We start from the raw sequence: 24,257 nt of genomic DNA, 5'->3' as shown, positions 1-24,257 counted from the left end.
TTTAGAAATATGTATATAAAGAATCATTTCAATTCATAAGAATCCAAGTCCGAGGCAACGCGTTGAACTGACAAAATTAGTGTAATACTAAACTTGACTTATATGAAATCCTGTACTTCATAATCTGTAATTTTTTTTTAAATTTTTAAAAAAATTCATAATCTATAACATTTTATTACTATTAGAGATAAGCAGTTGAGAGAAAAAAACATGGACGGTTTGGGATCAATCGATTTGTGATGCAGTATCACAGGCATGGGAAGAATAGATAATATCTAAAATGGTCGCCGAGTTTAGTCACCTTTGGCAAACAAGGTTTGGTAGCATGGAAGCTTTATACCATTTGCAATGATCATGTAACCCTTGATCTAGTTGACATCCTCGCGTATGAATTATGAATTATGAATTATGAATTATGAATTATGAATTATGATAGATTTTTTAAGTTTTCTCCCAGTAAGGGGAAAAATATCTCTTACCTAACCTGACCACCTCAATCTCCACGAGATCTCGGGCACGCGCAGTGCAGGAAACCAAGCCGCGTAGTCCCAAGCGAACTACCCTCTGCCAAGTACACATAACACTGACAGCAAGCTCTACAGGCAACCAAAACTAACCCCCATCGAGATGAATTGAGCGAAAATAAACGGAAAAATACCAATAAAAAGGAGGAGGAGAATTTACACGAAGTGTTACCACAGTGGGCAGGCGGAAGAAAAGGTGGGCGGAGGACGACGAGCCAAAGAAAGCAGCAAAGCGAACCCAAAGGAAAAGGGCGGACTCGAGAGAGATAGAGAGAGAGAGATAGATAGATAGAGAAATAGAGAGATAGATAGATAGATAGATAGATAGATAGATAGACAGCGCAACCGAACTCCCCAATATCTCTACTCTCTCTCTCTCTCTCTCTTTTTACTCATCTTCGAGCTTCTCCTCTTCTCGTTTCCAATTCCAGATCTGGGGTGTTCTCCAAGATTCAGTTTTTGTTTCCCCTTTATTTCTGGGATTGATCAAGGAATAGGAGGAGGAAAAGGAGGGGGGGTTTTGGGGATGAAGGTGCCGTGCTGCTCGGTTTGCCACATGCGGTACGACGAGGAGGAGCGGACGCCCCTTCTACTCCACTGCGGCCACGGGTTCTGCCGCGCGTGCCTCGCACGCATGTTCGCGGCCGCCACCGCCACCTCCCTCTCCTGCCCCCGATGCCGACACCCCACCGCCGTTGGGAACAGCGTCAGCGCCCTCCGCAAGAACTTCGCCATCCTCTCGCTCCTCACCTCCTCCCCGTCCTCCCCATCCTTCGACTGCGACCCCTCCGACGACGAGGACGAGGAGGAGGAGGACGTCACCGGGTGCTGCTCCGGTTCCAATTCCCCGATCGATCTCAGCTCGCACCAGGACCTCAAGCTTTTGCGGCGGATTGGGGAGTCGCGGAGGGCTGGGCAGGAGACCTGGTCCGCCGTGCTGTCCTGGGGCCCGGCGTCGTCCTCTTCGGTGGTGCCAGGGCGGGGGGCCGGGAGGTGCCGGCACCAGGTGGTGGTGAAAAGGATCGCGGTCACGGGGGATATGGTGTTAGACAGCCTGCAGAGCCAGCTCGAGCGGCTGCGCCGGGCCTCGATGTGGTGCAGGAATGTTTGCACCTTCCATGGGGCGATCCGGATGGATGGATACCTTTGCCTGGTGATGGACAAGTATGAAGGGTCCATCCAGTCTGAGATGCAGCAGAACAAAGGTCGCCTCACCTTGGAGCAGATCCTCAGGTTTGTTTTGCTACTTTCTTGGAAAGAATCATAAGAAGAACGGACATAACAGTTTCTTAAAATTTAGTCTTCTGGACTGACTATTTTGAGCTATTCCTTTAGTTTGCAGAATTGTACATTCTTGCGTAAAATTGATTCATTTAATGAGTGCAGTTATGCTTATAATCCTTCAAAATATTGGAGCAACTTTGGTAATGTATAATGTTGTCGTATTAGATTAGTACAAACAGTTCGCATGATGCACTACACGACTAGTTTGCTAAATCCAGCTTAGATCTTTTAACGTATCGCTTTTACTTAGTTCACTGGTGGAGTATTCTTTATCTTCTCCATGTATGGATAACTTCGGATTGTTTTCATAGTTTGGCAATGCATACACGGGAAGCTTCAACGTGGAGTTTTTTTTTTTTTTCTAGTAAGGAGGCTTTTGTAGGGCTAGTAAAAGTTGGTCCTGAAGATTGGATGACGTCAAGTTTATATTCTTTTACAGTGCAACTATGCAAGTTGAATAATTCGTACATGGGGATGTGGATTGTTCATTACACTGCAAATTGTCGTTTCGCTAGAACTTTGTCTAATGCAATTATTGAATTGGGAATAAGTTATTCAGGGGCAACACTCACGGGATGTTGGTTCAATCAACGTGTATAGTTTTCTACACACTTTGTTTAGACAAGCAAGAAAATGATGGAAAAGAAGATGATAATTAGTGGCAGCCTCATTGATGACCCATATTTGATCATATTTAGTATGGTTTGATCATATTAAGTATGGTCAATAATATTAAGGTAGGCCAGGGGAACCCTTTTGACAAAGTGTGGTCAATAATATTGAGGTGTCACAGTGCCATGCTGCCTCATAATTGGCATAGCCTGCCATATGAGCTGAACAAAAAGTGGCACACAACCTATTGACAAGGTTGTAGATCAAGGTAGTCAAATATGATATACCTTATGTCTCTTCTGCAATTAGTTTTATGTTGATGCGTTATGAAACGTTTCTCTTTTATAAATATGTACATATAATAAGAGGGACCTTAAGGAACAAAGGAACCTGACACTTTCTAAAGTCCTGCCTATAAAACTGGAACAAAATCACTCCTTTAAAAAATGTGCAATTGTGCATATGAAAATCCGTGTTGTACCAAAAGGTAAGGGATGTGACCATACTCAAGTAGTTTGCTTGCTATTTTATCCATTTGAGTTTAACTTATGCTAAATTGATCTGGATTAGTGCTAATGATCCCAAACTTCACCAAATTGACTAGCTCGTGCTAAAATCAATTCATTGTTGATCTGGATTGATTTTGTCTAAGCATTAAAATGAAACTTAGGTTGTTGAATAAAATCAAGGTGGACAAAGTGTAGAGATGAGTGAATATGATCCATAATCAGCCTTTTCTGACTCTGGGGTGCCCGCTGTCCATTCTGCTGATCTTTCTTGATTTCTATTTTGTCATGTTTTTTATGCTCATCTTTATCTCTTCTATTTCACTCTCTCTAATTTTTCTTCCCTTTGGAAATACGGCACCTGATAGGAATTTGAAGGCAAAACCTTCATAGCGTTCATCATTGATATGTAGACTCGACATGCAGTGATTCAGTGAAAGCTTCTCCTGAACTTCCTTGGCATGTTTATGTTTTCATCACTCCATGTTGATTAAGAAACATGTGCAATTTTTTTCAAGCTAATTTTCTTGAAGTATTTAGGTTTTAGAGATATGCGAAACTTGGTTATCTATAGAATGCTATTAGAATAAGATGAAAGAAAAATGCATATTTTGAAGTACAAATGCTAAAAGGTTCTTTTATTCTTCAATCTTACCTAGTTTCAATAACTACTCCTTTTTACTTCATTTTTCTTGTTTTATGCAATGATTGTACTTCCAATTGGTCTTTAGTCAAATGGCTGGTTTTGGTTATGCAGTTGAGAAATGAATTTTGTTATCTAGAACTGTATACTTTTCAGCTAAAAGTAACTCTAATCCTAAGGAAAAGAAAAGTAGCGTAAGAGTGACTATTGAATTCCACATTTTGTTCTTATATACTTATTATAAGAATTATTATGATTAAACTTTCTTAAAATGATATTTGAACTTCTTTAGTGTATGATTTAGACTTAACTTGCGTTGATTAATATTTAGCACTCCAATTACCCTCAATTTGAAGAATGGTAAACATTTTTAACAACTAACTGAAACCAACATATTTAGAATTATAACATAAATATTAGGTTTTCAATTGTATTGAGACCTATGATTTTTTTTTGGTGAGAATGTGAGTCATTCAGAGTATCCGATGAGAGGCTAGAAGAGTTGGTTGGTTGAAGAGTTTAGCATAATGTGAAATCAGTTATAAAGTAGGTGAATCTATTTTCTTGCCATTCCATTTTCTGAATTTAAGATGGAGTTGATGAGTTCTCAATGTGGTTGAAGAGAGCAGATCATATCCCTGCCCATCATGCTGGCCTTATGGTCTACTTGATGGATCTTTGATATTTCATTTCTTATATTTGATACCAAAAGAACATAAGCATGTGGTTCATGATGCTGCATTGGAGATTCAAACTGAGGTTAGATGGAAGTTAATTTTATTTCGTGTGAAGATTAGTTATAATTTAATGTGCCTGTTCGGTTAGTCAATTCATATATTGGGTCTATCTCGGTCATATTTGTGAAGATTGTTATTCAACAAAGTAAATAGGTTGCATGGGTTGCCTAAACCTTTTGTCATTGTTAACTTGAAATATATGTCTTTCTTTATCTACTAGTCTAGAAAATTCTGAAGCACTTAAAATTATCAGACCTATGTTTTATTTTCCAAAGTTTTGTCATGCATAACACGAGTATAGTGTTATATCCACCAGATTTATACAGTAGAATGAGTTAGGTACAGAAACATGTAGGTTGAGAGGTAGTACATATGATAGTTGCTTGTTCTTGATTGAAGAAAGGATTTAATCACGTGACCTTTGTAACACACATAACATACTTCATCATATTACACAACAGAGACTTCCTTTCTTGTCATATTTGAAAGAAGACAAACCCAAAATTTGACAGCCGGTCACAAACCCAAATAAAGAATGAAGGTTGCTTTATTGTTGACAGCCAGCATAAAACTTTTATCAAGAAAACTATGCAAATGGATTCTAGTAGAGAAAAAAGAACCATATAGCTCGGCCCCAAGTAGTAGGGACTGAACGCTTGATTATTGCTATTGTTGTACATGCTGAACATGTTCACCTTTCAAGGTTCCTATTAAGATTCACATTATCTTATAACCTAGCTAAATTATGGTACATTGCTATCTATCATGATACAGTCGTCATAAGCATCTTAGAGAAAAATTCATGTACTCTGTCTTCTTTGTGACATCTGAAGAAATAGATTCACTTAAATCTTGTATGATGTATAGAGTCTTCTCTCAAGAACCTTAGATCATCTTGGTTGGGGTAGTTGGTTTTCGCCCTGAGTTATGCAATTCACTAATTCTGCAATTGCAGGTATGGGGCAGATATAGCTCGTGGAGTAGCAGAACTCCATGCAGCAGGTATTGTTTGCATGAGTCTGAAGCCATCCAATCTTTTATTGGATGCAAACTGCCATGCAGTTGTTGCCGATTATGGTCTTCCAGCAATTCTTAAGAAAGCTATATGCCGTAAAATCCCTGATGATTGCTCTTCTTCTGGTACACATTCGTGCATGGATTGTACTCTGCTAAGCCCCAACTACACAGCTCCAGAGGCATGGGAGCCTCTAAAGAAGTCACTAAATCTATTCTGGGATGATGCAAATGTAATATCACCGAAGTCTGATGCATGGAGTTTTGGATGCACGCTTGTAGAAATGTGCACCGGTTCTGTTCCGTAGGTGATCTAATCCTTTTCTTTGTGTTGGCATTGATTCACTTCGAATGATAATGGTGAGGTATGACAATCTTTTATGCAGATGGGCTGGATTAACTCCTGAGGAAATTTATCACTCAGTTGTTAATGCTCGGAAATTACCGCCTCAATATGCAAGTGTAGTAGGAGTAGGAATTCCTGGGGAACTGTGGAAGATGATTGGCAACTGTTTACAGTTCAGATCTTCAAAGAGGCCAACTTTTGAAGCAATGCTAGCGACATTTCTTCGCCATTTGCTAGAAATACCTCAGAGTCCTCCTGCTAGTCCCGATAAGTAATTTTCGTAGACCATTTACTTGTAAGAATCACATTAAAAGTGATAGGACATTCTGCTCAAACAAGAAATTGAGTAGCTTTTTATGGATATCCATTTTAGAAATTGCTTTTCTATATTATGTACCAAACCCATTGATTGCATGATGTATTTTTTTTTCCGTTAAATTCCTTCTATCAGATTTTTTTTTAATAAAAAATTTGAAAATTCTCATCCAAACTTGTTTAAACAGTGATTTCACAAAGGTTTCCTCAACAAATGTTATAGAACCATCTCCAACATCTGTTTTGGAGGTTTTTCATGATAGTCCAAATGTTTTGCATCGACTTGTATCAGAAGGTGACTCTGCTGGTGTAAGGTTAGTCAAACTAATTTAAGCTTTCCTCTTATGTTTCCTTGCTAGATTTACTCCTTGTTATTCATTATGTATAATCCTCCATCTTATTGCTAATGACAGAGATCTGCTTGCAAAGGCTGCATCGGAGGGAAACATCAGTTCAGTTTGTTCTCTTTTGGAAGCTCAAAATGCTGATGGCCATACTGCCCTACATCTAGCATGCCAGCGGGGGTCTTTAGAGCTTTTGGAAACTATTTTGGCATACAAGGAGGCTGATGTAGATATTTTAGACAAAGATGGTGATCCTCCAATTGTGTTTGCTCTGGCTGCTGGCTCTCCAGAATGTGTTCGTCTGCTCATCAATAAATCTGCTAACATTTGTCCTAGGCTTAGAGAAGGCTTTGGTCCTTCTCTTCCTCATGTTTGTGCTTTATATGGCCAACCTGAATGCATGCAAGTAGGTCATTGATATTGGTTCTTCCTTTTAAGCAGTTCTGTTCTCTTTACTTAGCCATCAATACGTTGATGTTTCTCATCCATGTCATGTTACAGGAATTACTATTGGCTGGGGCTGACGCTAATGCAGTGGATGATGAAGGTGAATCTGTGCTTCATAGGGCTATTGCCAAGAGATATACTGATTGTGCAATTGTCATTTTGGAAAATGGAGGCTGCAGGTCAATGGGTTTACTAAATATGCATAGAAAAACGTAAGAATCTCATTTTTGCTTCTAAACATAAGCTCTGGATCACTTCTTTTGTCTGATCGTCCTTTGAGATATATGATGGTGCAGAGTTTCATGGGCTTCCTTTTACTAGCACCTTGCTAATTCTGGACTAGTTGCTGATTGCAGAATAGAAAAGTATTTTATTTCGTACCTCAAGTAACAACAACAAAGCTGTTAGTACCAACCATTTGGGGTTGGCATGTCCGAACCACAAGTGCCAAAAAAATACATGCGGATCTAGTAATAATAATGAGGAGTCTTTGGTGTAATGTAGGTGTAGCTAACCTGCAGTCATAGTGGAATTCTAGATAAGAAATGGATTTTTTCTTCAAAATAGGTCAAATGTTCAAACTTATTGGAAGAATAGGTGAGTTTCCAAATTTTTAGAGTAACAGATTGAACTTTTTTTTGGTTAAAGCGACTTACTATCAAAGTCAGTGTTTCTTCACTTGATTATTCTCTCAGTATAGTTATCTGGTTGTAACTATGTGTACAAAACTTCTGAATGCTCTAACCTTGAGGGGATTCGCTTTATTTTTTTAATCTTCTTTAATTTATTTTTTAGGTGATTAGCTTTCACCAAAACCAGTTTAACCTATAACTCTAGAAAGTTGGGAAACTCACCTGTTGTTCCTATAAGTTTGAAGAACAAACTTAGTTTGCAAAAAAAAAAAAGGATTAAGAAATGCTTAGGAAGTGTTGTGTGAGCAAGTCCTGAGAAGTTTTCACTATTGATCAACTCACTAAGTAATTTACGCTTTCTTAATGTATCCATGTAAATATACCTATTAATTATGGAACACTTTTTTTGACAAATTGCTTAGTAGGGTCTTTGATGGATGAAAAATGACATTGTGAAGGAATATGAACCTTAAAGGGAAGTCATAATTCTGGAGATGGTTTATTAGTTAGTATTGGCAGATGCAAATATCTTTCTATTAATAATCTTGATGAGTGGTCTGAAGATTAGGGAAGTTCACGGATCTTGGAAGAATAGCTAAGGTAATTGATGAAGTAAACATGACTTAGCTGAAGGACTAGGTCAAAAGATAAAGAAAAAACAAGATATGATAGAGTTTGGATAGTGTAGGAAGAATAGATAATCTATTAGAAGAATGTGTTGTTCATGCAAACTAAAGCATCGTACAATGGATTTTGCAATGCCGGCCACAAGACTTGGAGGCACTAGGGATGCGCTGGTGTGCCGACAGCACAGCCTGCAGCCATGGGACGGAATAGAAGAGAGTGGTAGTGTTTGGCATAGCTAGGTTCGGTTTGGGTTGACTTTTGCACAGTTGGATTGGTAGGAGGAGGTTAGCCACACTTATATCTTGTGGGGAAAGAATTGAATCTTTGGTGCTTAAATGTTAACTGCTCAAGAAATTATCTGACCTTAAAAGTCGTCATTTATTTACCATTCTATTCTTCTATTCATTAAATTTAGCTATGTCCTGCACTGTTTAAATTCTCATTGGCTTCTTTGTTCTTGTTATTTCCTTGCAACAACTTCCTCCCAAGGAAATGACTATCATTCTTCTATTTAGGCTACTTTGCCCAATCTGAAGCAACATTGCCATACTTTCCCAAAATTTAACAGTATTTAAATTGAGAAACATAATTGTACTGTTCTATGTAGTTGTGCACAAAAGATTGTGATTTAACTGGTTGTCGTCCTGTTAATAATACTTTTATAAAGTCATCAATATAAAGTCAACATACTTTCTTGGACTTCTGGACATTGGCATATTAATATATCCGTTAAGACAGAATTCTATTAATTTGAGCATGAATAGAGATAGATAGATTTTCTTTCTCTCCTATGAAACTTTCTGTAAGGTCTACTTTGTTTTTGTAAGTTTTCCGAGAAAGTTACAAAGTTTAACAATGTTTTGATGGCTTCCATTTTGTTAATTATCAGCTATTTAATTTGAATACACTTTCTTAGAATTCTCTTACTGGCACTTTTATCTACTGAATTTGAGTCGTCGTCTTGTCTACAGACCTTTGCACTTGAGCATTGAAACATGGAATGTGGCTGTGGTGGAAAGATGGGTGGAAATTGCATCACGGGAAGAGATACACGAAGCAATCAACCTACCTAGTCCCATTGGAACAGCTTTATGTATGGCTGCAGCTCTTAAGAAAGATCATGAAACTGGTAAGTTGGATAAGAATGTTTAGATAAGTTCTGCAAAATTCTTTCGCTATTTCTAGTATAGTTAGTCATCAAGAACCCTCTTAATATTCTAAACAAGCTAAATATTTGGTTTTTCCTATGCGATTATATATAGACAACATGTCTTTTATCAAAATTTAAATTTCGTAAGGCAGAAGATTCGGGTACTGGGATACTCTGTTCATATTTTATTTTTGCACAAAATCTTTATAAACTATCTAAATGCAATAAGGCAGAGAAAAATGATTATCACAAAAATAATTTGAAAAGTTAGTCCTGGCCAAGAAATGGCAAGTTCTTGTCTTGTTTAGTTCCTGTCGATACCAATGAGCTTCCAACAATAATTTGAAAAGTTAGTCCTGGCCAAGAAATGGCTACTTCTTGTCTTGTTTAGTTCCTGTCGATACCAATGTGCTTTTGTTGGAACTCCCAGAACCTTGCCGCTTGCAGGTTGGCTTTGACAGAAACCATTTCGACATAGAAACATTCGAGAGGTAATGCCAAATCAAGCAAGAGAGAATCAAATCTATGCCAAATCAAGCAAGAGAGAATCAAATCTGTTGGGTCAGTCGGTAAATATAGTAATAATGTCCTGTTTTGGCTATGGTGCCTCATGTTGGCTAGAGTTTATCTATGCTAGTTGCTGCTTGCAATGTGAGGTTGGTATCTTTGATATTCCCAATGTGCGTTTGATTGCAATAAAGGATAAAAAGGGATAAGTCATCCCTAGCCTTATTTAAGGGATGTCATACCCCATGAGATTACTAATCCCATACTCCTAGTTTTAATCCATTTTTGCTGTATATTGGACTATGCAAGGAATATCTAAAATGGAGAACTATTTATATGAAATGATATTACTTCATATTACTATCCTTGGTTAAAAAAAAATCTAGTAACACAAATTATTATTTCAAACACCATCATATCATTAGTGTAGATAATTTCAAATTTCATTATACAAATAAAAAAATTAATATTAAACATTTGCTATTTAGCAATTATTAGTTAATTAAAATTAAAAAACACAATATGCAAATCCAATCTCAGCCTTATCCCCTAAATAGAAACATCCAAGATGCCCTATATCACATGTACTGGCACAATGCTCTCAGAATGCTGATTTGGCATTATAATTTTGCCCGCATCATGTAAAGGTGTTTGCCCTACTTTTATTCCTACTTAGTGGCTTCTTTGCCTCTTTCAAACTTCTTTTCCTTGCACCTGCATCATCACTCCCATGTCATCCATGTCTGCTAACTTATCCCTGTAGTTGAATTGTCAATGACTAGAACAACTGTTTTGCTCATCCCTGTAGTTTAATTGGCCATAGATACTGCCCACTCAACCGCAGTCTGTGCTTACTCCTTTGCATGCTACGTAGCAGTATGGATTCCATGTGCCCAAGTAGGATGCTTGGGGAATAGGGCAGTGAGCATGGCCACAGAAAAAGTCACATAACATGCAGGCTACATAGGAGAAAAGAGTATCTAGATTATGCAATTATAATTTAGGCTGATATTATCGAGGGTTATCTCTAGAGTTCCTGTAAAGATGAAAAAAGAGTTCAAGCGAAGATGACAGCTCCTGATATAAGTGGTCTTATTAATCTTTGGAGTAAATGTTTATTCTCTTTATTGATGAAAAGAATTTCTTTTTCCCTCGCACTGCACTCATACATTTTCTTCCGACTCCACTTCCGCTATGACTCGGGGTGGACTAATTTTGGCCTGATGTGACCATGCCATAGCATGGTAATCCTAGTAACACCTAATGGTCTTAGGCACAAGTTGTCTTCTATGATTCCATCTAGAATCAGATTGCCTGAAACTCATCTTTTACTTTCTCTAGTTTGGTGGAATAAAAAGCACTTGCTAATTAACCCCCCAAATGATGGCAATGTCAGGGAGCACACAAGTTTTGAATTTTCCATTTATGATCACTTCCTCTCTTTAGGACAATCAAAGATTATGTTTATTTGATAATTGATATATTGATTTCATGGATTGACTTGTATGACAGAGGGTCGAGAATTGGTAAGATTATTGCTTGCTGCTGGTGCTGATCCAAAAGCTCAAGATGAACCACATTGCCGAACAGCATTGCATACAGCTGCAATGATCAATGATGCAAAATTGGTCAAGGTGACACATCCTTCATGATTAAAACAGCTCTTGTGTAGCTTTATTTAAACTTTATTTTGGATTGAATTTGTATGTCATGTTTCTGTTTGACTTTTCTTTCAGATTATTCTAGAAGCTGGAGTTGATGTTGATATAAGAAATGCGCAAAATACAACACCTCTGCATGTTGCATTGAATAGGGGTGCGAACTCATGTGTTGGTTTGCTTTTATCTGCTGGGGCAAACTGTAATTTGCAGGTAATATTATAGTATTCCTTCAAAAGTGTAGCGATAAGTTACTTTTGAGGTATATGGCAATTGAAAAAGAGGTAAATCATTCATAATAAAAGTTATATAGGTGATTGATTCATCTTGATGTAAGGCAGCTAAGCAACCTTTTCTTTTGTAAATGGTAATAGATAATTAATTTCTGTCTGAAATAAATGAGTTACTATATATATATATATTCAATTCTCTGTATGTGCACGGTTTTCATTGCATTATATAGGTACTAATTTGAATATTTGTGTGGTTCTTTTTGCTTCATGCACATAAATGAAAGAAATGACCTTCATGAGAAATGCTAAATAAGATATATCTTCATCGATGATATCATGCTGAACATGAGTTCTCTTGGTTAGATATTCCAATGAAATTTGTAACTCAGATCTTCCTACATAATAATTTTGTGTATGAGCCGAAATATGGTGTTATTTTGTTGTTGTATGAAAATACCAGAGTTTCGTGTTTGTTGGTTTAATATAGATTATAGAGGATTGCAACATATTGAAATTTTTGTTTGCTTTTTATTGACTCAAAGCCCTCTTTGTCTTTAATTAGGCTTCTACCTAGAAGTTAAGGTGGTACCATAAGGGGTAATTGAGAGAAGGGAGAAGGTGAAATAAGTTTTTGGTTTGGGTTTGGATCTGTACTGGTAAAACCTGAAACCTACTTTTGAAGGCTTGAGTTGTAGATAATTGGCTTGGCTTCAAACTTGACCTGACCCACAGCCCTTCAGTTTATCCTTAAAACCAGGTCTCCATGCGATGTTAGTGGCTAACTCCATCTATGCTAAAAAGTGGAGACATACCTGTTGGCAGATGGCAGCAAAAGATAGTAGCTCATAAGTGATGTAGGATGACCAGAATCGGGGGCATTAATAGTGCTTTCCTCTCCTTTATACTCTCTCTCTCTCTCTGCTACAATTTTGTCCATTTAACTTAATTCCAGTGTCACTTATCACCCCTGAATTCTGAAGAATGCTTTGTTAAAACTTGACCCCTTTTAAAGGCCTTAACTACTGAAAGTGCAGTTATGCACCCACACTGCACCCTTCTTAGGCTACTTTAGTTTTTTTTTATTGTCAATCGAATGATAAGCATATGACTTGTTTTATGACCCTTTATGTACAAAAATGCCCTCTGGCATGTGACTAATTTTCCTATTTATATTGTTCTTGATGTATTTAGATCGGTTCTTGATAGCTACACGTTTAGGTATCAGTTATTGACCTGGCGAGGCATGCTTTGTTCTTCCTGTTCTGCCTCCCTCTTTCTATTGCCTGTTGTACCCTCTCTCTTTCCCATGCAAACTCTCCTCTCCTTTTCTCTCCACAGTGCATGTTCGCAGGCATGATTTGCCATGCCAAGATATGAATGGCATCTATTGGCGGCAGGGTTCTTGATCACGTGTGATTTGTCTTGCATTTCATTTTCTCAATCTTTATTATAGCCAATCTTTCTTCGTCCATTAGTTCCCAGTTCTTTATTCTAGTTTCTAGTTTTCTACCTACAATTTGGCTTTTCTGGAATTGTAAGAATATAGATCTTGAAATATGCTATTATGATTCTATCGATCCTGAATCTTAAGTGACCTTATTTTTGGAGTTTGTGCATAGTAAACTTTAAGTAAAATATGATTATCGAACCATATATCAGATAATTCTACTTATATCCTGCTCTCCTTTGAGTGATATTAGACCCATTATTCTGCTCCCTTTTGAATGATGCTAATATGATTATATGAACACTACCTATGGTTTTTGAACATTGTTTAAACAATTGACTTAAGCTTATGGGATGTTGATTTTGGAACCATGTATATTACTCAAGGAATAAATTTTCATGCTAGGTGATTTACCACCTTTGAATAATTAGCAGACATGTTCCAAATATAAAGATCATAGTTTTGCTTACTTGCTTTAGGCAGCACATTAATAAGTTTATATATACTCATTGTCCCTGTTGGTACCAGTGAATAATTAGCAGCAAGTTCATAGCATTCTTCTTTAGCACTAATTGAGGTTTGAACCTCACTGTTTCATGTACCTATAAATGCACCAAGAACATCTTTTTGTTACTCTTTTAATATGGCTAGCTACTTAGCCATCTTAAGGCCAATACTATTACTCATTAAAATTATCTTATTCTGAGTTCCAAGTCTTCTGCCCGTATTATTTTGTGCAAATTGTTTTACCTTTTCTCCTTTTAAATTTCTCTACCTTTTAGGTCTACTTTCTACTTTAAGTTATCTTTTCCATCATCTTAAGCATATCTCTATCATTCTTTCTCAATAAATAATCTTGCATAACCATGCTCTCTTCGTAATTTGTCTTTACATGTCAATTGTCTAGTTTTTTTTAGTAAGGAAACCGTCTATTTGATTATCATTTAATCCACTTCTAAGTAATCAAATTTTCATCTATCTTCTTAAAATTAAGTATTTGTAAATTAGATATAGTAAGACGAAGAAAAAATCACTCTCTTTCATTGGCCAGTCAAATTAGCTCTACATATTTTTTAATGCAGTCTGGCAACTTGGTGTAATTTTAAGCCAAAGATTTCACTGTATATTGTTGACTAATGTCACTAAACCTACTTGCGGTGTGTAACTACTAATAGTATTAAATCTCTTCTAATACAAGTTTTATGTCCGTTATTCTATGTTTCACTCTATTTACCTCTACAATGTTGTCTTTTAGATTCTTGGGCATAATTATACCAGCACCTTTTCTGTGTTCTATTTTTGGGTCTACCAAACTTCATATATTTTTGATTTCTCTAAATTTTTCTCCTACCCATTCATATTGTTTTGAACAAATCATGTTTTGCTTTCTTCTAATCATCATATGTTCTAACTTTATATGCGTCCCAAAATTATTGCTATATTCCAAGTTGCTATCTCAGGCTTTACTTTTGGGCTATCTTCTTTGCTGACACATCCAAAATAGTGTGAATATCTTTGATCATACTGCATCATACCTGAGTGCCAATGTGCACAGTGTGCTGTCTATTGTTTTGCTTGTTGCAACATCCGGACACTAGAGATGTAGTGGGTCAAATAAAGCGAGCTATGGCCCAGGAGTAAAATTAATTATTTAGGGCCCATTTGCATAGTTTTCTTGAGAGAAGTTCTGTGTTGGCTGTCGAGCTACCTATGCGACCTTTTTTATCTGAGTTTTAGACTGTCCATTTAAAGATATCACAGAATAAGCATACACAAGTGGAAGTAAAAGGAAAAGAAAAGAAAAGAAAACCCAATAGCTCAGTGGAAGGTTTACTGTGAAACATAACCTTATGTTTTTTATGTTGTACTCGAGCTGTCTATTGGTCTTAAAATTTTTCACTGGCAGGGGATTCCCAAACCTAATGGTACTTTTGTGTTGATTAAATCAATCAGGATGATGAAGGTGATAATGCATTTCACATTGCTGCTGAAGCAGCAAGGATGATACGCGAAAATCTGAATTGGATTGTTGTGATGCTAAAACATCCATCTCCGGATGTTGAAGTGAGAAACCACAGGCAAGTATTTCTCTATAAATGTAATTGCGTTATTGGAATTTCTTTATTATGTGGGAATAGCTATTTATGTGATATATATCTTCAATTGATGGTTGCATTGCAGCAAATATTTCTTGTTCTGTTACATTACATGTATAAACTACAAGAAATTGATAGCATCCCTTCTTTCATTTAGTCTACATGTTAGATACTTGCAAAAATTTGGCGTTTGGTTACAGTTTAGGGCTAAACATAGTTATAGCTACTCTGATTTTTATGCTTAATTGCTGTACACCTAATTGGATATATTCAACTTGGGTTCCGTTGTAAACCATGGATAGTAGTTTCATCATTACCTTTGATAATACTTGCATTTCAAATTAAAGGATTCGTAAAACCAGAATAAGAAATACTAATTGAGGATATCTTATGTAAAGTGACACAAATACCCTTCTTAGTAGTCGGATGGAGTATACCCAAATAATATTATAAAAATTACCCTTCTTTTTCGGGAATTCTTCAAAAAATGTGTCAAATTTTTTATCTTACATGTGCAATGCATGCCTCTACATATGCAATACGTATTTACATGTACGCCATGCGGCTAACTCTGTAAAAAGTGCCAACTTCAGCAATGTGTGATGGTTTTTCCACAGTGCATGGTTGTAAAACAGCAATGTGATTACTATACTTGGCTGCTCACAATACCTACCTATAGGTACACAGTATGCTTACTAGATATGCAATGCTGCTTATTTCTAGGTATGCAATGTGCATTACTATGCTTCAAAATGACAGTTACACAGCCCAAGGATATGTTTGGTCTTATCAATGGCAAATTTGTAATTTTAAATTACAAGCTAACCTCATTCCAAGCAGGTTTAAAACACGGTTAGGCCTGTCAGACCTAACATGATAGTGCTTAACGCTATTTTGAGAAAACCAGGTTAGCAAGGGCGTTTGATTACAAAACATGGCTAAGGGCACTCTAAACATGGTTAGAGGGGAAAAGCTCAATCTAGAGCAAAACCTGGATCCACTATTCAATTACCATGTTGTAGAAATTGGTGTCTTTTGTAGGTCTTAGGAAGTCTCTCATTACTTGCAAGTGGAGAAAAGAATAGTCTATTCTCATAATCTTAAATTCTTCCAGGGGCTGGACATTGTGTAATTTTCTCGAGGGCCTTCCTCGAGAATGGATTTCAGAAGAACTGATGGAAGCATTAGCTGAAAAAGGACTTCCCCTTTCCCCAACTATGTAAGTAATTTTTTTCCTGATGCTATCTTTAAGCAAGTTTTACTTTACTATGACTGATAATTGTCCATAAATTGTGACCTAAAATGTTTCTCTTGAGCAAGATCTGACTAGATTGTGTAATCAGATATGAAGTTGGGGACTGGGTGAAATTTAGAAGAACTGTTGAGAATCCAACATATGGTTGGCAAGGCGCAACATACAAGAGTATCGGTTTTGTACAGAATGTCCAGGATCATGACATTCTTGTTGTGTCGTTCTGCTCTGGGGAGGCTCGTTTGTTGACAAATGAAGTTATTAAAGTTATTCCTTTAAACAGAGGGCAGCATGTGCAGTTGAAACCTGATGTTAAAGAACCGAGGTATGTCTTTAAGACTTGTGCATTTTCTTTTTGATATACTTCTTTCTGTGATGCGCTACATGTTCTACATCTTCATGTTTCACTTATAGTTTTTGATAGGTTATATCCTTGTTTAAAAGTAGAAAGAAGCAGGTTAATGTATTGACCTTCTTTTTAACCTAGATTCTAGCCTATGTGTCTAGGATGTATAAGATGATAATGATTGTAGGTTTGCATTGGACCAAACCAGATTCTAGCCAGCTGGGGAACTCATTTTCACTCAAGTTAATTGGTTTTCATGTTTGTTCTGTTTGTGTTATGCTCGAACCCTACTATGTCTCTTACTCTCCCCCTCTGCCCCAAGAAACAACAAATGCTCACCCCCTCCCTTCCCCTTCCTCCTCCACATCTCTTTCCTCTTTCTTCCTTCTTTCTACCGGACTTTATCTTCATCCTCTCATCTTCCTATAGGGTTAATGACTCTAATCTAACCATGAGTTATCTGTTATATAGAAAAAAAACTCTTATTTCTATTTCTCTGATCCATGAACAGAAGGCATTCTTCATCTAATTCGCAAACCATATCATTAGTGTGGTCATTTTTTGCTATTTCCTGTAAGTTTCTTTGCCTAGTGACAGTCCTTTCTATAGTGGCAAAAGATTTACTTTTCCATGGTTGAGGAAAAAAGAGAATCATTATATTGTCCTTCTATGTCTGTCTCTTGGAAATTTTAGTTATTAGAAGAGTTGATCAAGACTTGCATTCAGCCACTGACCTTGAAGAGAGGGCTGGCTGATGAGTCCTTATTTTGCAAATCCTACAAAAGTCCAATCAACACAATGCCAAGAAAAAAAATAGTGCTTAACATGAGCTGCAGAATTCAGAGGTTTTACTTGTATTGAAGAAAGGATGATCTAGTTTTTTTCCTTGCCCCAATGACAAAATGGTTTGACTTAAAATATATGCTAGTTGAGTATGCTCCGGCTATACAAAAGAAATTTATGGTAAAGTTCAATTTTATACTTCTAAAAGTTATGTCATTTCTTCTGAAGCAATTGCAAAATGAGATTTATTTGGATGATTGTTATAAAACGAACTTCCCGACTCCGAATCTATATAGTTCTCTACATGGATTAATACTACAATAAATTTCATAAGGCAATTCTTTGAGTTTAGAGTTTATGCAAACATCAAAATAAATCAAATCTTATCAATGTTTTAAACAACTGTTTAGGCGGCCGCTTTGGCGGGGCGGCGCACCAACCGCCTTGTAAAGCAGGTATGTAGCCTGCAAAAGGTGGGTGACCTGTCATGGCCGTCTTAGCGAGCCGCCTTGTTGCCTGGCAGGCCAGGTGGCCGGTCTGGCATTGGAGCAGATTGGTTTAATGGGTGAAGTGGTGAAAAACTAACCAGTTAAAAAATCTCTCTCTTTACTCCCTTCCTCAATGCATCATTAGCCTTAATCTCTCAAAACTTATGTCTCCTTTCTCAAGTGGCGGCAAGCAAGGATGGACGTGCTGGTAATGGCATGATACTTTGCACTATGCCGACTGACATGTGTGTCGTCTATTGTGCCGATGTGAAGCCTTTTTAAAATTTTTATTTTATTTTAATCAATCATCATCAAATCGATTTTAGTTATTTTCTTAGTAAATATGATATGACACATGGAACATTTTTTTTAACTTTTTCTTATTTCTATCAATTAACTACTAGTCAAGCCGGATCTTCACGACCGATTACTAGTTGAGTTAAATCATTCTCACGATCAATTGATCCCTTAAAAGCCTTAGATAAAATTGATAATGATGACACTAGAGATGATGATGATGGTGATGGATGGTGATAATGACGAGACTCAATTTGGTGGCGACGATAATGGAGATGAGACATGTATCTTTGCTACACAACCTTCAAAGAGGTATTATTTTTACAGAGGAGAAAAACTTCACACCTGCTACCTAAGATCAATACTATTTGACCAGACCTAGAATTTATTAGAGACAGAATTTATTTGAGATAGAAGAAGGAAAAGATTTCATCTCAAGCTCAACATGATTATAACTAGATGAATGAAGGATTTGAGTCTATAGGTAGAAGGATATGATATTAGGAGAGGTGCGCCCATAGGATAATATAAGTTCATCATCATTACCATCATATCAATCACACCTAATAGAGTCACAACATCCTTATTATATTCTATATTCACAATCTGTAACGTTTATGGTGTGCCCGTGCCAGCGCCGGTGCTAGTCGTTCTCGTGCATGTGCACTATCCATATCATATTATAGGAGAATTGTGAAATTCCTATTTGTATAAAGACCGTGAGACGTCTCAATGAGCAATACTATCAATTAATAAGTTTTGAAGATTATTGACAATATATAATACAATATTATCATGTTATTCTTATGCCAGCAAATAAAGTTTTTGATTCCCCTCATCATTCTATGTTCAATAGATATTAGTTTTAATTATTGAACTATTATTAATTAATATTATGTTTCAATTATATTATAGAGTATTCAATCATATTATTGAGTGTTCAATCATTAATAATAATTTTAATCATGGTTAGCAGGATCGGGCAATCTCTCTCTCTTTCTCTCTCTCTCTCTCTCTCTCTCCTTTTCACTCTTTTTTTTCTCTTTTTCTCTCCTTACTATATAGCCATTGTTTCTCTTACAGAGAAATCTAGCTTCGGCGAACTTTGATATGTAATTTTTAAATTTTATTTCTTTATTTCTCTCTCAATTTTTTTTAAATTTCTTCCATTCTCCCTTTTTCTTTTCTTTTCGTCTTCTTTAGTGCACCATAGTTTCTCTTTTTTTTTTGCTTGGTTTTCTTCCACTCGCTCTCTTTCTAATATCTTCTTTTCAGTTTTCATTGCACCATAGTTTTTCTTTCTTTATTTTCTTATATTTTGTCATTCTAATTTTTTTTTTAAAAATTTCCTGCACTTTTTGTAACTAAAAAAAATATCAGGCCTGATCTAGGTGATTGACAGAGTCGATATTAATCATTTTTTCGGAAGGCCGATGCAGATCCTGATTTTTAAAACCTTAATTTTAATGAATTTATTCAATCATATTATATGTTGAATAATATTTATATTTAACTGTTGCTTTATTTTTAACAAAATATGTCATTTAAAAAAATAATCTAAAAATAAACTATAATGTAGGTTTCAATATATATAATTAAACAAAAAATCAAAGATTGACATGCCGAAGATCCAAAAATATATCTCTAAATATTCTAAAATGTTTATTTAAAATATTATAAATGTGTGCCGATGGTGGCATGCCACTGACATAGCCATCGTTGGTGGCAGGTACCTTCCCTCCCTTTCTTCTTTTTCTTCTCCCGCTATGGCTATGTTTGCAAGTGGACGATTTGGGGGAAATGTCAAATATCTCCACTAAATGTCACGATCTAACGTGCTAGATGTGTGCAAAATAACGGTGGAGATGGAGGTTTGCAAGCTTACAGGGAAAGGAAAGGAGAGAGGAGAGAAATGTATATTGGTACAGAATAGGATAAGCTATGCAGATTAACTCCCATCTCCCATCCATGTAGCTTTCTTTTTAGAACATATAAGCACCTAGGTTTTAATCTTGTTGCATAAACACCTCTTCCTTGTGAAATTTATATACACATATTTGTGAATTGTGATTTTTTATAAATTGCACTACTAAAAGAATTCTATATATGCTATATTAGTATATATTATGTATCATATGCCGTCTTGGCGCTCATCTTCCACCTAGGCGCTAGATGGTGGGGGTGACTGTCTACCATTCGTGACCGCCTTTCAATACACTAAATCTTATTTATCACAAAAGAGTACTTTAGTATGTTTATCTGGAACATGGAAATCACATTTCTGACTATAATCAAGACTTCAACACTTGTTGGCCAAGTTTCTTGCCAATACAAATTAATATTATTGTCTTTTTCTCAGATTTGGATGGCGTGGCCGATCAAGAGATAGCATTGGAACTGTGCTCTGTGTTGATGATGACGGCATTTTGCGCGTTGGTTTCCCTGGAGCTTCTAGGGGGTGGAGAGCTGATCCTGCTGAAATGGAAAGGGTTGAAGAATTTAAGGTCGGTGATTGGGTACGAGTTCGTCCTTCTCTAACAGCTGCTATACACGGCATGGACGCTGTAACTCCGGGAAGTGTTGGGATTGTATACTCCATAAGACCAGATAGCAGCCTTCTGTTGGGTCTTTGCTATTTGCCAATGCCATGGCATTGCGAACCTGAGGAAGTTGAACCTGTTGAACCATTCAGGGTAATAAGATGTACAATGTGTAAACATTTTTCTTACGTATCTGAAATTTTCCTTTTTCTTATAGATTTTTCTTCCTCGCATTTTCATATCGGGTCTTTTCAGATTGGTGACCAAGTATGCGTAAAGAGATCTGTTGCAGAGCCTAGATATGCTTGGGGTGGCGAGACACATCACAGTGTTGGAAAAATAATTGAGATTGATGCTGATGGTCTTCTCATAATCGAAATTTCCAATCGGTCAACCTCATGGCAAGCTGATCCTTCTGATATGGAGAAGGTCGATAACTTTAAGGTATGGTGCACACCAATTTACGTGGCTCTGAATTAGTTCTTCACCCAGCATTTTTAGTTCCTTTCCTCTCTATTTTTGTTCATAGGTTGGTGATTGGGTCAGAGTCAAAGCTACAGTGCCATCTCCGAAGTATGGATGGGAGGATGTCACGCGTAACAGTATTGGGATAATCCACAGTCTGGAAGATGATGGTGACATGGGTGTTGCCTTCTGCTTTAGGAGCAAACCTTTTCCTTGCTCAGTGGCAGACATGGAGAAGGTGCAGCGATTTGAAGTAGGTCAAAAAGTTCATGTGATGCCTTCTGTTTCTCAGCCACGTCTTGGATGGTCAAGTGAAACTGCGGCTACTATTGGGGCGATTGAACGAATCGATATGGATGGAACTTTGAATGTGCGTTTACAAGATCTTTGTTGCAAATAGTTAATACATATAATTTGAAATTTTAATTGTTTCTCTTATGCAGATTAGGGTTTCAGGGAGAAATAGCTTGTGGAAAGTTGCTCCAGGTGATGCTGAGAGACTTTCAGGCTTTGAGGTTGGAGATTGGGTACGCATGAAGCCTAGCCTTGGGACTAGACCCACATATGACTGGAACAGCATTGGAAGAGAAAGTATAGCTGTTGTTCACAGCATACAGGAATCTGGTTACTTAGAGTTGGCTGGTTGTTTTAGAAAAGGAAGGTGGATGACTCATTACATGGATGTTGAGAAAGTTATGTGTTTTAAAATTGGACAGCATGTTCAGTTCCGTGCAGGTCTAAATGAGCCAAGGTGGGGGTGGAGAGATGCTCAACCTGACTCAAGAGGTGTTATAACCGGTGTACATGCCGATGGAGAAGTGAGGGTGGCCTTTTTTAATGTGGCAGGGCTGTGGAGAGGAGATCCTGCAGACCTTGAGAAGGTGGAAATGTTTGAGGTAGGTGACTGGGTGAGGCTCAATGATGGTGCTGCTATCTGGAAGTCCCTAAAACATGGCAGCATTGGTGTAGTTCATGGAATAGGATATGAAGGGGACATCTCAGATGGAATGGTACATGTTGCATTTTGTGGTGAACAGGAAAGATGGGTGGGACCAGCTAGTCATTTGGAACGAGTATCTGGGCTTGGTGTTGGGCAACGTGTGAGGATCAGAAAAGGTGTAAGTCAGCCAAGGTTTGGTTGGTCCAATCATAGCCATTCAAGTATCGGAACCATATCATCTATAGATGCAGATGGAAAGCTAAGGATATATACGCCGGCTGGATCCAAGGCATGGATGATGGACCCAGCAGAGGTAGAGAGAGTGGTTGAAGAGGAGGAAGTGTGTGTTGGAGACTGGGTGAAGGTAAGAGAAACCATAACAACCCCTACGTATCAATGGGGGGAAGTAAGCCATGCTAGTATAGGGGTAGTTCATAGAGCAGAAAATGGGGAGCTCTCGGTTGCTTTTTGTTTTAGTGAAAGACTCTGGTTATGCAAAGAGGGGGAGGTTGAAAAGGTTAGAGCCTTCAAAGTAGGTGACAAAGTACGAATAAGGCCGGGTCTTGTAACTCCAAGGTGGGGATGGGGAATGGAGACATTTGCAAGCAAGGGCGAGGTGAGGGGAGTGGATGCCAATGCGAAACTGCGGATCAGGTTCAAGTGGAGGGATGGAAGGTTCTGGATAGGGGACCCTGCTGATATCGTTCTCGATGACAGTTCAACTGCAGCAGAAGCTACTAACAGTTGCTGTTTGTAGGAATTATATCATTCTTTCGCTCTACTTATTGGTTCCTGGTATACATTGCTTTGTATCTATTCAGCTGTCATAATCTTGGTCTTGAGTTGGTTTGCATGGTGCTCACATATATCAGCTCGCGGCTACAAGGACTTCATTCATGGCAATAAGGTAGAAGGCTATACTTAAATGAAGAATTGGAGATCATCATTGCCAGCTAATTTATTCAGATAATTGTGAATGAGCTCCTTTTATCATCTTTTCATGTCTCACTGTATTATAATGATGTACAGGTTCAGACCTGAACATTGAATTGAAAATCTGCTCCTTTTTTCCCCCCTTAATCCATAGTGGTATATATATATATATATATATATATATATATATATATTTCTATACTCTCTATTTCTTTCAGATGCCAAAGCTTTCTGCTAGCTGCTCTCTGATGAATCTATCGAAGAAGTTATCTGCGGTAGCTTCTTGATACACGCAATCTAAATTCATTGTATGTGAACTACCAACCACAGGAGGAAAATCCATTTAGAAACATTATTACACAAGCAAGATGGGTGCACAAGTTGACGTTGTCTGCTGAACCTTCAAAGCTACTACCTAAGAAGGATCAGAAAATTCCCTTCAATCCGGGTTTGTTACACCAATAGATATAACAATGTTATGGCAAACAACCCAGTTAAGCGGGTTAGTAAAGTATGGCTCGACCCAACACCCAACTTCTATTGTAATCTGCTTCTTGATCAATGAATGAATTAATGAACTATTTTCAACAAACAAAAGAAAAAAAAAAATGCATGTGACAATATATACGAGAATAGTTGTAATACTTGTAAAAAATGAAAGACTATTTCTTACTACCATTGATGAGAGTGGAACATGAAAGTGAAGCAGAGGTCTCTTAATAGGGCTCAAAAATCTTTATTGCCTCTTTGCTGCATCAAAAATTTGTCTTAAATAGCATTAAACGTGATCAACTGAGATGTTAAGCTTCCCACATCTATTGCCATTTCTTTTCAATTTAAAGAAGGGACTACACTTGTGAGACACGCTATATGAGAGAGTCCAGATAAGATGATATAGGCAGCCAAAACACAGTTAAGCAGTTGTGGTTTTCTGGCGGGGTACTTTGTTTATGGACCTTGGAATTGGATATATAGTTGAATAGTGCGACTGCATTGAATTATTGGTGGTGGGTCATTACGCAGCCTAACCTTTTTTTTTTTTAGTGTCTCTGACTCTTTATCGTACAAATTGACTGTTAGACTGTCTGTCT

General features: G+C 37.2%; 1 protein-coding gene across 1 annotated transcript; it reads left to right on the top strand.

The window, feature by feature from the left end:
- Positions 1-629: 629 nt before the first annotated feature.
- On the top strand, positions 630-23,313 carry LOC140781865 (E3 ubiquitin-protein ligase KEG). Its single transcript, XM_073128138.1, has 16 exons — positions 630-1,757; positions 5,262-5,624; positions 5,707-5,937; positions 6,170-6,295; positions 6,395-6,731; positions 6,827-6,984; positions 9,003-9,160; positions 11,201-11,322; positions 11,425-11,559; positions 14,980-15,104; positions 16,237-16,341; positions 16,466-16,699; positions 20,648-20,981; positions 21,084-21,272; positions 21,358-21,663; positions 21,737-23,313. The coding sequence occupies exons 1-16, from the start codon at positions 1,051-1,053 to the stop codon at positions 22,988-22,990; spliced, it is 4,884 nt and encodes a 1,627-aa protein (XP_072984239.1). The 5' UTR covers positions 630-1,050; the 3' UTR covers positions 22,991-23,313.
- Positions 23,314-24,257: the final 944 nt, after the last annotated feature.

The sequence above is a fragment of the Typha latifolia genome, chromosome 2, assembly GCF_019914945.1.
Source record: "Typha latifolia isolate L0001 chromosome 2, TyphaL0001v2, whole genome shotgun sequence".
NCBI classification, from domain to species: Eukaryota; Viridiplantae; Streptophyta; class Magnoliopsida; order Poales; family Typhaceae; genus Typha; species Typha latifolia.
Note: the sequence above shows the minus strand (reverse complement) of the source record. Positions and strands in the feature narration are given on the sequence as shown.